General features: G+C 49.6%; 1 protein-coding gene across 37 annotated transcripts in view; it reads left to right on the forward strand.

The window, feature by feature from the left end:
• The window catches only part of NRXN3 (neurexin 3), a 979693-nt gene that overhangs the window by 603575 nt on the left and 360214 nt on the right, over positions 1 to 15904 (forward strand). For 3 of the 37 annotated variants that reach the window (XM_035328422.1, XM_035328432.1, XM_035328423.1), the window contains exon 1: positions 6965 to 8014. The exons of 30 other annotated variants lie outside the window; for them this stretch is intronic. In XM_035328422.1, the coding sequence (XP_035184313.1) occupies positions 7771 to 8014 (244 nt within the window). In that variant the 5' untranslated portion in view covers positions 6965 to 7770. Of the gene's footprint in view, positions 1 to 6953; positions 8015 to 15904 lie in introns of those variants that run through there. 4 more of the 37 variants (XM_035328434.1, XM_035328435.1, XM_035328431.1 and 1 more) reach the window with 4 other exon arrangements.

Consider the following 15904-nt stretch of genomic DNA (forward strand, 5'->3'; position numbering starts at 1 on the left):
ATTAAAGAGCTCAGTGAAAAAGGCCTACTATCAGGGCTCAGCCGTATTTTCCACGTTACAGAATATAATAATAGAAGTAGGTGGCAGGGTGTGAATAAGGGTCCTTCTTCTATGCAAGAGGGACAAAAATCATACAAGTAATGTAAATAGGACTATCACCAGTGAGATGCAAGAGGTTATGTTCTTCTGTATGCAGTGCTAATGAGACTTCATTTGGAGGACTGCATCCAGTCTGTGGCATGGCACTTCAAGAAAAATGGAGATATTTAGGAAAAGTCTCTAAGAAACTAGCAATAATGATCACAGTCTAACAACCCTGGTTCTCTAAGGAGGAGTAAAACAAATTTCTTTGTCTAGTGAAGACAGACAGCAGAAGTCCTCAAATATATAAAGGGTATCCATAAAGAGAAAGGAAATAATCTTTCTTCTGTGAGAGGGCAAGAAATAACAAAGTAATATTGCAATTAAACGTGAGTGTGACTGTGTGTGTAAGGGCATTACAGATTGCCAGGATGGGAATCCTTAGAAGACTGATAAACTGGGACAGTTTTAAGCTTTAAAACGAAAGTTCACTAAACTCATTCATTAACAGCACACTTTATGCTAATGGTTAATTATCAATCACTATCATAAATTATTCCTTCATATACAGAACTGTCAGTCTCTAACGCTTATGCCCGAAGTAGCTGTGACTGCACAGTACCGTAGCGCCAATTCCCTGCAGTCAGCACTGACAGCTGTTGCCCTGGATGGTCCTAGTTGCAGAAGGTGAAGAGGAGGATGAGAGGAGCTGGAAGTGGTGGTGGCTTGTCTTCTTAGCCAACTTCTCTTTTCATGCCCGATGTTTTAATGCTACTTTCACCCTCTCAGAAGTGGGATCCTCAGCTGCTAACAGTGGTGTTTCTCTTGTTCTTTTTTCCACTCCCTCCCACCCCGCCGTTCTTTTTGTGCCTTTAGCAGGATGTCCTGCCTATTTGCATCCCATATGCTTATCTTGTCCTTCATGTTGCAACTTTCCATTACTTGGATGCCTCCTATGAACAAGTAAGTATGTTGTTTGCCCCTTTGGTCACGTTGCTCACATTCCCAGTGAAACGCTTATATATACCACAGAAGTATTGCAATACATTACATAATGTTGTTATAACATTACTACACATTTCCTTCTGGGTGTAAGGAATATTAATTATAGTTTGATTAAAACATTTTGATTTATAGATGTCAAGAGCCACTTTGACTAAAAGAGATTTCTGAAAAGGAAAAAAAAAATAATTCTGCTGATAAAGAAAGCTGAGCACTGGTGTATATAGAGCTTCCAGAGACATTGATTCTTCATCATTGCAAGTTAGGCATCACCAAGAATGTCACAGGTGAAGTTTATCCCACCTTGGAGCAGAGATAGACTAGGTAGACTCTCGAGGCTCCCTGCCTGCCTTGTCTATTACCAGCCTAGTTACTTGGAGAGAAAATTTCTTTTCTGCCATGGTTGAGAACAGCCGGACTATATCCTGCGTGCCACACTGGGGTTGTGGTGTACCACCACGCAGGTAGTGTAGAGCAGGCACGGTAGGTAGAAATGGCTGCTTCCTCCAGGTGAGGAGACGTTCATCTAACGGGCTGACTGCTGTGCCCTAGTCAGGAGGTCGGTTTGCCACAGACCATGCAGCATGGGCACTTTCAGGGTTAAAAGCAGAAGAATCATTCCCCACAGCGTCTCCTTTTGTCCTTCCAATTTTTTAGCTTTGGCTGCTCCAACCTTCTTTTTCTCTTCATCTTCTGCACACTGACAAGGTATACATCTTAGGAAATTACACCTATCAGCAGCTCCCACACGAGCAGGCTTGGCCGCAGGAGATGCTTCACTCTTTGTCTGGCTGGCAGTGAGACTCTTGTGTCATTGAAAGATTTCTCCCCTACATCTCTCTTTGCTTTTCTTTTAATTCTTTTTTTTTTTTTTTTTTTTTTTTTCATTTGGGAGACTACCACAAACACCAGTCACCTGGCAGTTATTGCTGCGAGATGAACAGGTGATTACAGGCAAAAGCCAGGGAAGATGATAGGTGGAAGGGAGAAGAGAAGCAGAGGGGGGAGCCTGTGCAGTGTCTATTAGAGAGCTTGCTTTTCGTTAGCACAGAAGCCAGTTTAAAGGAGCAAAAGCAACAGGTTTTTTTTTTTTTTCCAGCTTTTCCTTTCTGCATCAGACAAGATTTCTTTGAGTATAAAAGGAAAAGTCTCTCTCCTGCTCTCATGGGTAAAAATTAAAACAGTTCCTTATCTATCACAGCAGCTATTTTAACTCCGTCTATTCCCTGTCTCTTTCTAATTCCGCCTTTCAGGTACCATTTGAGTTTTAGATTTCAGAGCTCTTCAGAAATAATTTCCCTGCACTTTTCTTCCACCCTAAAAAATTCATGACATAAATGTTAATTCTGCAGCGTTAATATTTAGCATTAACATGTAAGGTGCTGGGCTGGCAGTCCTTGGACACCTAAATCTAGATCTACGGCATAGACAGTGCCGAGACAACGGTAGGTCACACTTCCTCCCCTGTGCTCTGCTATGTGTCTAACCTTTCGCTGCCGTGAGGCTCACTAGTGGCAAGGGATTGATTGCAGCAGCATGTTAGCCCAGGCAGGGCTCACACCTCGGCTGGGAACAGGCTGGTAGCCTTCCCCTGAAACTTGCCAATGCTGATTCCAGGCACAGGGAGAGCAAGGTACACGTATATTTTTGTTTCCACAGACACAACAACCACTTGCATCCATAGTATCAGTTGCTAGGAGTTATGCTAGAGATTAATTTGGCTCAGCATAAAACCTGGCTAATTGCAGAGTTGCGTGCCTGCAAGAGGGGCTGTTACGAATGACAGATAATGCAGTTCTCAGCGCGTGCTACAGGTCACTGCCATTCTATTCTGGTATCTTCAGTGAAACATAGGTAGTAGTGGTACTCAGGTATGAACTCTGTGACAGAAAGTTCAGGAAATGAAATGCATCAGGCTCCTTCTTTTACACTGGTGACTGAATAGCTGTCTCAGGTTGAGCAGTAGGCAATCTTGATTTCTTCAAACTTGGACATTCTTCTAAGTTCTCTAGTCTTTCTGAGCTTGTAAAACCTTTGATAAAAAGGCACATTGCTTTAAATGGTACAAGAGGTAGAAGTAGCTTCCCTTTCTCTGCCTGATGAGATTTGAGAGCTCTCATTGAACGTGTACTGAGAGCGAGCAGGATCTTGTCCTCATTTTTAGGCAGCTTTAGGAGAAGGGAGGCTTGGTGGGGCCGTGTAGACAGCTGAGGTATCTCTGAGGCATACTCAGAGAAGATAGAAAGGAGATTAACAAGCTCAAGGCAGTTGCACTTGTCACTCCTTTGTAAAGTCACTACTGCCAATATCTGAACCTTTTCATTCTCTTAGGTTCACAGACTAGCAGATTTAAGCCAAAAAAGAACTGTTTGCTCATTAAGCTGGCCCAACATATGTTGGCTCATGCCTTTCCAAGGAAGTCTGTAAACTCTCTGGGAACGGGACTCTGCTTCTGTTAGTTTACATAGAGCTGAGTACACTGGATTGTCTTTTGTACATTAATCTAATGAAGCAGGCCAATTCTGTCATGTTATTGTCAGTTTGCGTTAGCAAATTCTGACGTTGCCGCTTTCCCTATCACAATTGATTAATGATTACCAAAATGTGATATATTGGTGCACTTATTGCCCCCACACTTGTTCTTGCTTGTTGCCACTAACACAAGACTCTAGGTGTGAAACTTCAGAAAAAAAGGCTGAACTTTGCAACATTTCTGACCCTTAAACTGGGCGGTTGGCAGAACAGAATTTGTGTCCCTCATCTTCTGTCAGAGTTCCCCGTGGTTCCTGTTGCTTTGGGCTAACGTACTGCTAGCCCAAGTTAACTGCTTGTAATCAGCTTGCATTTCTCCTCTCACAAATGAGTATCAAGCATCTGATTGCCCTTCACTGATGTCAGTCCGCTGTCTCTGTTGAATCTACTCACCCTGACATAAATGAGAGCAAATCTAGGCTCCAGAGTTTCTGTATTAGTTGCTGGGGGCAAACCATTATCCCTTAGGGTTGAGCTGGAAAGAGAATTAGACCTGCCTGTGTCACTGGTCACACCGAGGCTTATGTCTCGGCTTTGGTAGGTAACTTAACTGGATGCTGAACGAAAGCTCAGAAGCCCTGAGAACAGACTGCTCTTTTTTTCAGAGATAGAGAATAAAACTGAGAGCTAGGGGGACTGCAGCTGGTTGGGGATACACAGAAAAGGAATTGCACAGCAGCAGCTGTGTTCGTGGTCTTCAGCCCTGTCCTGGCACACCTCTCCCCTCTCCCTCTGGATGAGCAGACGCTGATAATTCCTTGGTGCTGCTGGCTCTTACTGCCAGAGGCAGCTCTGACACAGGCAGTGGGGCAGTGGGGGACTGCTCTCAGAGCACTTCATTCTGCCAGCAGTGCTGAGGAACTACCAGCATCCCAGTCACTGCTGTCCTCAGCAGTATTTGAAGTAGCTACTAAAGACAAAGGTGTCTTATACACCAGTCCTAAGCCCTATACAGCAGGCAATCTTCTCTGGTTTATTTTATTTCCTCTATTTTAGGATTGTAAGTGGAACTGTTGTTCACCCTCCTTCTTGTTCCTGGGGGGGTGGGGGAGGGAAGCAAAGAATAGAACTATTCTGAACCTTGAGAGAAATAGTTCGAGTCAGGGAAAAGCTTTTGGGTCAAAGCCTGTCCTTGCTGACTTTACTCTCTTGACCTTATCATGTAACGATGCACGGGCTAATGCAGTACCTCCTTAGCCTCTGCTGGGTGGAGCCAGCGCTGTCATCTCTGTGGCAGTCACCCCATATTGCTAAAAGCTAATGGACATTCCTCTTTGGATCTGGTTTTAGAAATCTGTGTTTTTAGAGTAGAGCTAACTGCTTTTTCAGTTCTGAATGCAGCAAAACAGTTAACAAAGATTTAATGTGAAATAATGATATATAGAGTTGTACTTGCTGACATGAATAAGGTAGACTACAAAGTTTTCCAGAGCTTGATGCTGTCTTGGTCTCTTTCTGGGCTTCTAAAACCCAAAAACATCTGTTTTATTATTTCTCATCTCTCAGAACATTTTGGCCCTCTGCTCTTGCAGTAAAAGAAACATATATAAGAAATAAAACTACTTTTCTCATATCTGTGGGGAACAAGGTTATCCATGAAGGCACCCATCTCAGTTCTGAAGACTCCAGCACACTTAGAAAAATTGTATCCAGATGAACTTAATAGGAAAATAACAATGCCTCTGTTGAAGTACATCCATTGGGAATAGTGTTGTTCAAACTGTACTTCTGCCTCCAAACTTCCCCTTGCCACCCAAGAGGGGAAATGGAGTTGAAGTCTGCCCTGTTCCTGCAGTGGTGCTGCTAAATAAATGAGTCACTTGTGAATTACAGGGCAGTAAATACATCTACCAGCACCTCATAAAGCAAGGCAGAGTGAAGTTCCAGTACTTTATGGTGTCACCAGAACCCTGTGATGTATTTATAGCCAGCTTCACAGTTTTTCCTTTTTATTTTTTTATTAATATTATTTTTTTATGTTGTACAGATTGGCTCTCTTGGCCTTCCTCCGTTTTGCCTGAGGCAGTTTACCCAGTGGTTTGTAGCAAAGAAAGGCTGGTACTCCAAGCTTGGACAGGAGGGCTCCCCAGCACAGGGACGGCACACAGCAGCTCCCTGTTTCTCCGGTGCAGGAACTAGTGGGTGTTTGCTGGCTTAGGCCAGGGCAGCTGGAAGTGATGCTCATCTCCTTTGTACACCCCCTGCACCTGAACTGGTACCCTGGTACCTGGGGAAGAGCTGGGGGCAGAGTGGGTGAAGGCAGTGCCTCGGTGTGTGGGAAGGGTGAGCGGAGAGCTGAGGGAAGGAGCGGTGACTAGCTTTGGAGCGTGGTAACTCCAAAGACACGGATGGGGTCTGTCAGACCTTTACATGGGAATGGAGAGCCCAAGGATACTACCATAGGTCAGTCAACAAAGAATGTCCTTCTGTTTTTCATCTTTGTCAAAAGGGGGATGTCAGCAGCATCCTGATGTTAGGATGGTTAGGTAGCAGCCTTTTGTGCCAGGTTATACCCCCCCCTCCTCTCCTGAGTTAGAGTTTAACCGTGAAACTGGGAGCATGGGCAGGCTTCTTGCTGACAACACAATGCTTCTGAGCATCCTGCCCTACACAAGGCAGCAAATCCAGCCTCCTCCGCAAAACTCTGGGTAGTCACGGGTCAGGTGAACAAGTGGCCACCAAAACGTGCAAAGTGCTCCCCGAGTATGCGCCCTAACAGGGCGTGCTGATGGGAACGGTTCCCATTCTGTTCGCTCCCAGCCCTGTGGGTCACCCAGCGGCCCTGAGCCCGTGTCCTTAGCTGCAGGAAGGCACAGCAGTGCCTCAAGGGGTCGAATGGCTTAATTCCTGAAAGATCTTAAAGCCCTCCCCGATTCTCGGGTGGGACAGGCACACTTCCAAGTACAACTCTTGCTTTCCAGCTTGGGCACCACGACCGCCGGTCAGACCCAGCAACGCCCTGAAGTATTCCCGACCGCCCGCGCCACCCGTTACATCCCCTACACGGCCAGCCTCTGGGGAACCCCCGGCAGGTGTAGGGGAGGTGCAGCGGGGGGGCCGCTGGGAGGGCTCGGCCCGATGCTGCCGGGGGGCACTGACAGGGCCCGGGGGGGGGGCACTGAGAGGCCCGGGGCGGCCCCAGGACCGGGCCGCGCTGTGGGCGCCCGCGTGCGCGCGGCCCCGGCGGGCAGATGCCTTGGGCGGCGCCGTGCCACGGCCGTGCCCATCCCCGCCCGGCCCCGCCTCCCCCCGGAGCCAGCCAGTCCCTCTGCGGAGAGCTGCCGCCGCCCCCATTGGCTCGCCGCGGCCGGGACATTTGCATACGGCTCGCCCATTGGCCGAGCCGCTTCCCCGGCTGCGCTTCACCTGCGCCGCCGAGTTGGCCGCACTTGGCGCGCCGGCCGCCGGCTGCCCGCCCCCGGCTCGGCTCGGCTCGGCGCCGCACAGCCCGGCCCCGCCGGCATCCCGGCCCGGTCCGAAGAGCTGGCGCTGCCCCCCCGGCTGCACAGGGTTAACCGGCATCAGCCCTCGGCCGCCCGGACCCGGAGGACGGAGGATAACAATCCCGAGCCGCGTGTGTGTGCGCCCGGCAGTTCTGCATTGCAACGCGTGTAGTGGAGAAGCACCAGAACCCCCCCCCCTGGAACCGGGATAAAAAAAAAAATCCAACATTTACCTGGGGTCTCTGGCTTTTTTCTTCATCTTCTTTTTTTCCGCGCTCAGTAGCCCCTCCGAGCTCGGTGCGAGGCAGGGCTCGCGGGCCGGGCCAAGTCCTCGAGCAGCCCGGGGTCCCGGAGGACAGTGCCGGGGGAGCGGAGCCCCCCGCTGCCATGTGCGGCTCTCCGCCGCTCCCCGGCAGGCTCGGACCGGCCGCGGGGCTCCTGCCGCTGTAGCTTCAGCCCCGGGAAGCGGCGCATCTTTCTCGCGGTGCGTGTGCGGTTCCCAACCTCCCCCTCCCTCCCCTTCCCTCCCCGCACACGCTCTCTCGCCCAGCCACACGCCGTCTCTTTGCCTCCTGCACACACGCCGCCCGCCCCAGAGCCTCGGAAGCGACTGTCCTCTCCGCTAGCATGGGTCCCCTGGCATCATGAACCTTGGCCTCTCTCCCCGGCTGGAATCCAGACCGCCCGCCTGTAGGTGCCCCGTGCCTTGACCATGCACCTGAGAACAGACCCCAGCACCTGCCCGGGACGCCGCCCCGCCTGGACCCTGTGGATGTGCTCCCTCTTTTGGGGATGTATCGTCAGCTCTGTGTGGAGTTCTTCTAACGTGGCTTCTTCTGCCTCCTCTTCCTCGTCCGTATCCCAGGCTCAGTATGAGCATCACTTCCACGGCAGCAAGCACCACTCTGTGCCTATCTCTATCTACCGCTCCCCCGTCTCCCTGCGAGGAGGACACGGTGGGTGCCCGCTCTTGTTTCTCTCTAACCTTTCCGCGGAGCAGCCGGAGCGGCGGCGGGGGAGCCGGGAGCGCCCCGCGCACGATGCACGGGCTCCGGGGGATGGGGGGGGGGGTCCCCCTGCCCACCGACCCTTCCAGGTCCCCCGAGCCGAGCCGGCTGCCGAGGTCGGGCCGCTTCCAGGGTCAACTGCCCCGGCCGGGGGCTCCCGGCGGGCCGGGGGGGTGGGCAGTGGGGCCGGGTCGGGTCCCTTGGGGCTGGCGGCAGCGGCGAGCAGAGGGGGCCTGGGGGTCCCGGCGGTCCCGGCCGAAGTCACGGCGGCCGCGGGGCCTTGCTGGGGACCTGGGGAAGGCGCCCACCGTGATGCTCTTGCCCTGCCCTGCCCGCTCGCATCCTTCCTACTCGGGGCACACGGAGGGACCCGCCGGTCTCCTTACCCCGGCTCCCCGCTGGGTGTCTGCTGGTAGCTTCCCCCGAAAGCCGGCGGTGGGAGATAAGGGGAGTGGGTTTCAGCCCCGGCAGCAAGGGGAAGTGGGGTGTGAGGAATGCTGGGATCCGCCAGCATCCTGCCTCTCTGCAGCGGGTCCAGCAGTGCCCCTGCCCGGCTCTGCCGAGCCTGCCTGCCCTGAGAGGAGTTCGCCTGGGCCCGGCAGACCTGGGGGCTCTCCCTCACCTCCCGCTTCCCCGGTCCCCCAGTCCCTTGTTCCTCGCATTCTGCCACCATAGCCGGGCGAGGCAGCCAGGCCGGGGCCTGTGCCTTCCCCTGCAGGACTGCAGGTCAGGGGCAGGTCCAAACAGAGCGAGGAGCCTGCAGCAGCCCTGCTCAGCCGCTTTGTAAGGAGCGACAGACTGGAAAGGTGACTGAAGTGTGCCGTCACACCCAGCGCTGTGCTTCTCCTCCCTCCCAGCCTGCTTCTCCCGGGGCTACTCCAGCTGGAGCTCCTTTGGGGCAGGGACAGGCTGGTTCCTCACTTCAGCACAACCGGGACTGTCTCAGTCCTTGAGCACTGCTGCAACCACCAGGGCTCCTGCTGCCGATGATTAATAACCGAAAACTGAGTTTCACATGGGTGGTACTTAACAGATGGTCTTGCTGCCTGGCATAGCACTGTTTCCCTTCCCATGTGGGGCCTGAATGTGTTCTGCTCGCTCTTCGGGGTGGAGGTGAACTTTGGAGAGGAAGTGGGAAATTGCCAGGCTGACGGGATGCCACCACTTCTGCCTGCAGAAGTGGCTGCGCATCTCCAGCTCGACCCGCTTCACCCAGCACCTCAGTCCCAAGCCCTCGGCTCTGCGGCACGGTGCTGTTCTGCAGCGCCCTGGGCTGCCCCCTCCCACGCTGCCTGAGCACCTGCAACCTGCCCTGCAGTGCTCCCTGCCACCCTGTTCCCGCACCTTCCAGCAGCCCTGCCAAAGCACCTCCTGCTATTGCAGCCCTGATCTGTTGGAGCTCACTTGTGACCCGCAGCATCTGCCTCCTGGCTTTCTTCCTGAGCCCGTTCCCTCACCACTGTGCCTCGTCTCGGACCTGCAGTACTGAGCTCCTGCAACCCTGCCCATGTTCCTACAGCCTTAACTGGAAGGCCATCCCTTGCTGTGCCATTTGACCTCTTCACGCTGCTGTGCTGCTCATCCGAGGGCTTAGCCGTGACACTCCTGGTTTCAGTGTCCCTGTAACCCCTACGCAGCTCTGCCAGCACATCTTCCTAGCACCTACTGCAGCCATGTCATGCGGCATTTCAACCTACCGTCCCAGGGCTCTCCCCTCCCTTCTCCTCTCCTTCCAACCTGTCCTCTCCCTCCCTTCTGACACCAGTTCTTCTTATTCTGCCCCTGTGCAGGCATGCTTTTTTAGCTAACTGAGTGTTCCTGTGATGGAAGGGGATAGTGAAGTCTGGCTCATAGGTCACTTGTGAGGGAAGGAGAGAAGGATGTTGCAAAATGTGATAGTGGTTAGCCTTGACATAAAAAGCAGGTGATAGTCTGCGGGAGAGTCCATACTCTGTTTCCTGGTCAAGAAATGATAGTTCTTTTCTCCCTGATGACTTTTCCATCTGCCCTGAAAACCCAGCAAAGCCTCATTTAAGAGCCCTGTGCAAAAGCTGTTATCAACTTCAGTGAGAGACAGGCATTTTTTTTGGTATCCTCATTGCAGTAAGGAATCAAGGGAAATGAAGAGCTCTTGGAGCTCAGGCCAGCAATAAGCCAGCATGAGATTTATTTATTTTTTTCCTTTCCTACTCATGCCATGTAGCAAAGCTGGCATGGACCCCCCCTTTGGCCACAAGTAAGGGGAAGAGTGTGAGAGAGAGAGATGAAAAAGAGACCACAAAGACAGCTGGTCTTGTAAACACACACATGGTTTATTTTTGTGTTTTCTTTCTGTGTTGCATGACAGAGGCCCTTGGAATTTGGATCTGTGACAGTGTTGAGGACTCAGATCCCTAGGAGGCCGTACGCTCTCTGTGCTTGTTGGGATTTTTTTCTTTGCTGGAGGGAAATAAAAAATTCCGTCTGACTGCTGCCCTGCTCGGTGGCTATGTGCTCACTGACTTCAGAAGGAAGGGGTTCAGGACCCCGACCACCCTGCCATGCCGCCTTCTAGTCCCGCAGTGCTGGCCGCCGGCACTCAGTTTTGTATCTAACTGTGTTTTGCTTTTTTTCTGACACATCCCAGTAGATTTCAATCTGTTTGAAGTAGTCTATTAGTATCTAGAACAGAGGAAAAGTAAACGTCTCCCAAGCGATGAACGCTTGTTTGGAGCCTGTGTTCAGCGTTCCTTTGAAATCAATCAAAACCCTTCCTGTGGCTTAACGGCAGCAGGACCAGGCACAGGTTGTGCAGCCCTCACAGTACTGGTGTAAGGAGAGTTAATCCTGAAACACCGGGCTGGTGCTTGCTGGTAGTCGAGCTGCAACCTGCAGATATACCGCTTGGCACAGCGCGTCATCTCAAGGAGAAACTCTTTGTAACAGGCTTACCTCCCTGTCAGCCGGCGAGCAAACCTGCACCGGCGGGGATGTTCTGCAAGGCAGAAGAAACCCTTTTTGCATGGGAGGACCTCTCCAGGCTGCCAGAATCGTGCTCCCCAAACAGCAGGAAGGGAAAGGCACGATGCCTCTTTGTTTCACTAAGTGCTCTTGGGACAGAGGGATGATAAATGTCCAGCCATGGAACAAAGTTCAGGCTGTGTTTACTGAAAATCTGCATGTGCAGAATCCTTCTTCACCCCCTTATTTAGCACCCTGCTGGGTTAGCTGCTTTGCCAAAGCCTGCAGCACTGGCTTCACAGCCCCTCTTTCCATGTCCTTGTCACCTCAGCTGCTAAATAATGCATGCCTGATCAGGTTAACAGATAAAATGAAGAGATTTGTGTATGTTTTGTCTTTGTGATGAATTAATTACTTTGGTTTCTCCTTCTCTGGCTGTATTTTTCCTGGACCTCCTTAATGGGTGGGGGTTTCAAGGGTGCCCAGAGGCAAGGCGTGATTGCCCCAGCCCTCACAATGCTGCTGAGTAGGGGCAGCTGTGGGAGAAATGGGGATGTGGGGAAGTATTTCCCTTTTGGTTTTCAGCTTGCAGGGGCTAGGCTCGCTCAGGCTGTTGGACAAGACACAGCAAAAAGTGAAGGTTTGTCACAAGAACTGGCACCGAGCAGTCAGTCACCAGATCTTGCAGGTGTAACTGTCAGGTCTTTGTCAATTCTCTGAAGTCTTGTCGTTTATATGAAGCATTTCTATCTCTCATGTCATTTTTGAAATTAGCACATGAGAATGAATGCTTGGACAGATCAGGGAGTGTTTCCATGAAACGGGCAGGTACTCTGCAAACCCGTGTCAAAGCTTGCCGCACACTGTGGCAAGCTGTGCCCCTGCGCCTTCTGTACAATACACACGCTCTGCTCCTTGTTGTTTCTCCAGTGTGACCTCTTCCTTGTCTGAAGTGTCTTTGTTATTCCAATCCAGCCTCTTCTGTACAATGGAAAACTAATTCCCCGTCCCTGGCACTGCCCATTCCCCAGTACCAAGCTGGACCTTCCCTGTTCACCCAGGAGATTACTTTGAGAAATGGTTGGTGGCTTTAACAAAAGGGAAGAAGTCTTCCTATACAGAACAGTCAGTGATCCAGTAAAATTAGCTTCATTCAGAGCTTAAATTAGGGTTGCGGTTCAGTTCTGCACAAGTGAAAAGCCAGAAGTCTGTCTACTTTCCGTGGCTAGTCTCTGTCAACAATGAAGCCTGTATTTTCTGCAGACTGGTGACTGTATGCTCAGATGTTCAGATTCCCTTCCTCAGAACCACTAACAATAACTAATATTTTTAAAGAAAGGTGAGGTCTCTTTAAATCACTTCAAGCTGGCTATCCAGAAATTCAGGCACCCAAACTCACTAGTCCCTCTTAATTTTGCTTAAGTATCTCCAGCTGAGCTTCTCCTCCCCCCTGTGCTGAGTTTCTGTAGCTCTTCGGAGAAAATGCTGGATTTGGTAGTTGCACACAGGAAAATTCTGGTATACGCAAAGGCTGCTTCCTCAAAATGAGGTTACTATTATTTTATGCGTTATGAGCATAAAGCAGTTTCTAATAGGGTGCTTTGACTTCTCATTCTGCCATCCTACGGAGTGCTCAGAATTTGCTGTTCCCGACTTGGAGCAGCTTGCGTTGATCTGTAAAATCAAAGCTTAAGTCTGTTCACCTGGTACTTGATCCTGTAAGATCCCAGTGATTTTATGAAACGTGGAACAAGAGAAACCTAATGTTACTGTTGGACCCTGTCACACTGATTTAATGCATGTCTCTCAGCCGTTTGAAGCATGTTCAGAGGGGTGCTGCTGAAGGTACTGTTTCTTAAGAAATCTTTCAACCTCCCCGCCTTCTGATAGATACTTAGTGTTTACTCAATATTTTGTAGCACATTTTGCAAAAGTGGGAATGTTAGTACTGAGTCAGAATTAGATCAGGGCTTTCTTCCTCCGTATATTTATTTTTTTGCAAGTTAGCCTGGAAATAGGCTCCTTCTTCACTTTATCATTTCTGCTTATGGATAATATAGCCCTGACTTGTCAAGCAACTGCCACACTCTGCTGCAGAGGTGACTGCATTTCAAAGACAGATGAAGGATCCTGCTGTATGCTCTGTATAGGCATTGAAGTTGTAAAGAATATTGGGATATGTGACTCAAGCTCCACAGTCAGAACACTGCAGAATGAGAATGGTACTTTTAATAGTATTCACACACTTAGGAAGAAAAAAAAAAAAGTAAGAAAATATTCTTAAAGATACCGGTCAGTTTTCCTTCCCCCTCTCTCCTTCTTTGCTGTAGCATGAAAATATATGCTTGAATAATGTTATGATAGTCACCAGGGTATTACATATTGTGCTCTTGGAAGCTGCAAATTCTTTACACAAGTCTTACTAGAAGCAGGAGGAAGCACCTGGGTGATCTCAGGTGGGAATCCCCCGAGGGACAGGATGGTCTCCACCTGCAGGTGGGGCGCTTCTACAGAGTGTCACTCAGAGGGCGGCTGCATGAAGAACTGGAGTTTGTAAGTGCAAAGTGTGTGAGATTTGTCTGGGAAGTAGGGTGGGTGATGGGTTTTTATTCTCTCCGTTTCCACGTGCTGTGACCCAGGAGAACCGTGTCTAGTTGCTCAGGATGACAGACCCATGCTGCTAGGCAGATATTCTTTGGTTTTGCATTTCAGTTGTTCTGGTGGGCTTTGGTAACTGTGAAAGATCACTTGCGTTAAAGAGAAAAAGGTTTTCCTGTCTTCTGCATAACCTCTGTACGCAAGACTAGGGGCAGTTGCCCAGTGGCTCAGGCTTACTGTGTGACCTTGGTGAAACACTGCCTTTCTCTCTGGCTTGTTCCCTTCATCCCTGAGACAAAGACAAAACCATTTCTCTCCTAGGTGAGGTGAGCAGTCCTGGGGCACCTGTGTGCTTTGAGATCTCTGGCAGGGAGCTACAGAAATCCTGATATTTCCCTTGTGCTTTAGATGCATTGATGTCTGCTTGAAGGACAAGTGAGACACCTGCACATTCTGGAGGTAGATCCCAGTCACGTCTTCCCCTTGGCTCAAAAGCCTGGACAGGCTGTAGCACTGGTGCCACCATCGGAATTTCTGAAGAAATCAGCTGCCTTAGCCGGGGGCCAGCAATTCACCACGGCTCCCTCACCTCTCACAGATTCCTTCTCTTGCACTCTCTTTGTATGTGTGTGTGTTGTTTTTGCACATTAAAACATAACTACGTATCCCCCTGAGTGACTTTCCCCCAAACTATGAATTTAAAGTACTTCCGACACTGTCTTTTAGAATTTGAATATAATTATATGCTTTGGGTGTAAATTGTGGTTTTTGCTACATAAGAAACTAATGGAAATGATCTGCCTGTTCCTGTAGTTTACAGATTATACGCTTTATATCTGGGGATGTATATTTAGGCTGCTTTTCTGTATGGTATATTAAAATGAAAATGAAGTTGGTGTGAGCTATAGTGGTTGCTAAGCATGAATAGCAGGCTGATAAAGGACATAACTAAATTGATCCAGTGCTAAGGTTTATTTAACATCTACTTTTGCACCTTTCATCTGTTTGCATTCTTGATGATGGAGAAGAGCAGGATACGAAGTATTTCACAGACTATAGAGGGCCATGTGTTGCAGAAGCTCAAGGGACAAGGTGAATGAATCAGAAAGACGCAAGATGCTGCTAAAAAAAAAAAGATCCTCCACTTATTCTGTAAATACCGCACAGCAAAGAGCTGGGGAAGACTTTGTTTTCTGGAAAGTTCAGGAAAAGAGTACCATCAGGCTAACTTGCCTGCTTATCCTCAGGCCAGGGTCCATGTAACAACTGCAGAGCAAATCAGTTTCCGCTCTCTCCTTGGAACACGTTTTTTGTATTGAGAATAGATTGAGCATATCTACATCAGGCAGATCCAATGATTGGAAGGGGAGAGAAGTTTGTGGTGGTTTGTTTGTTTGTTGTTTTTGTTTGTTTGTTTGTTTGTTTTTCCTAACAGTTTGAGCTTTAACATCACTGTGGATGACATCCCCCAGTTGTCTGGACCTGTTTGGCAAACCCTTTGGTTCCCTGCTCACCCGGTGCACCGCCTAGTGAGTGTGTTCAGGACTCCCTGTTGTGGCTGGATCCTGCAGTTACAGCAGCCTTCTGCTCCCACCCCATCTGGTTTACTTAATGCCCACCGCCAGTGGAGATGTTACAGAGATGATGTGTCTGGAAATGTTTCCATCTATCTGGATCTGCAGGTTTGATGTTTCAGCTAGCAGATGTTTCAGTGCAAAAATGTACTCCCCCATTGGTGAAGGCTTCCAACCATAGTATGAGGGCAAAGCAGCTGATTACAAATCTTTTTCTGAATAGTGTTGGGAAGGCACTTTTGCTCCCAAAATTATTGGAACTGCCCTGAGCTCACAGTTATATAGACACATTTTCTGACTTACAAGTGCTTTGGATCTTTTGATACCTGGTGAGGTAAAAACAGTAGGTGTTTTCTTATTGATTTACTTATCTAATGGTAGCCTATCTTACACTTTTCTCACATTCTGATTATTCTGCTGATAATTATGATGTCCTAGGCTTTCACAGAAGAGTTTGTAGACTCTTCATTTCCACTGAGTACAGTGCTAAGGAATGCCAGGGGCCTGGACAGGACCTAGAGAAATCTGAAGCTTGTGTGTCCAGTATTTTGTCATCTGCCTCCTTAACTCTCTGTAGGACTGCAGGGTAGCCTTCTGCTCCCCCAGTGTCATCTTTTCTCTGCAGTTAGGTAATGAATGCCAAAGATATTCCAAGTTTCCCTGATGTTTCTCCCCTGTCTTCAGTCCAACATATTTCCATCAGTGTAAGTTTGCAAGGTACTGATGG

This window comes from Oxyura jamaicensis, chromosome 5 (assembly GCF_011077185.1).
Source record: "Oxyura jamaicensis isolate SHBP4307 breed ruddy duck chromosome 5, BPBGC_Ojam_1.0, whole genome shotgun sequence".
NCBI lineage: Eukaryota > Metazoa > Chordata > Aves > Anseriformes > Anatidae > Oxyura > Oxyura jamaicensis.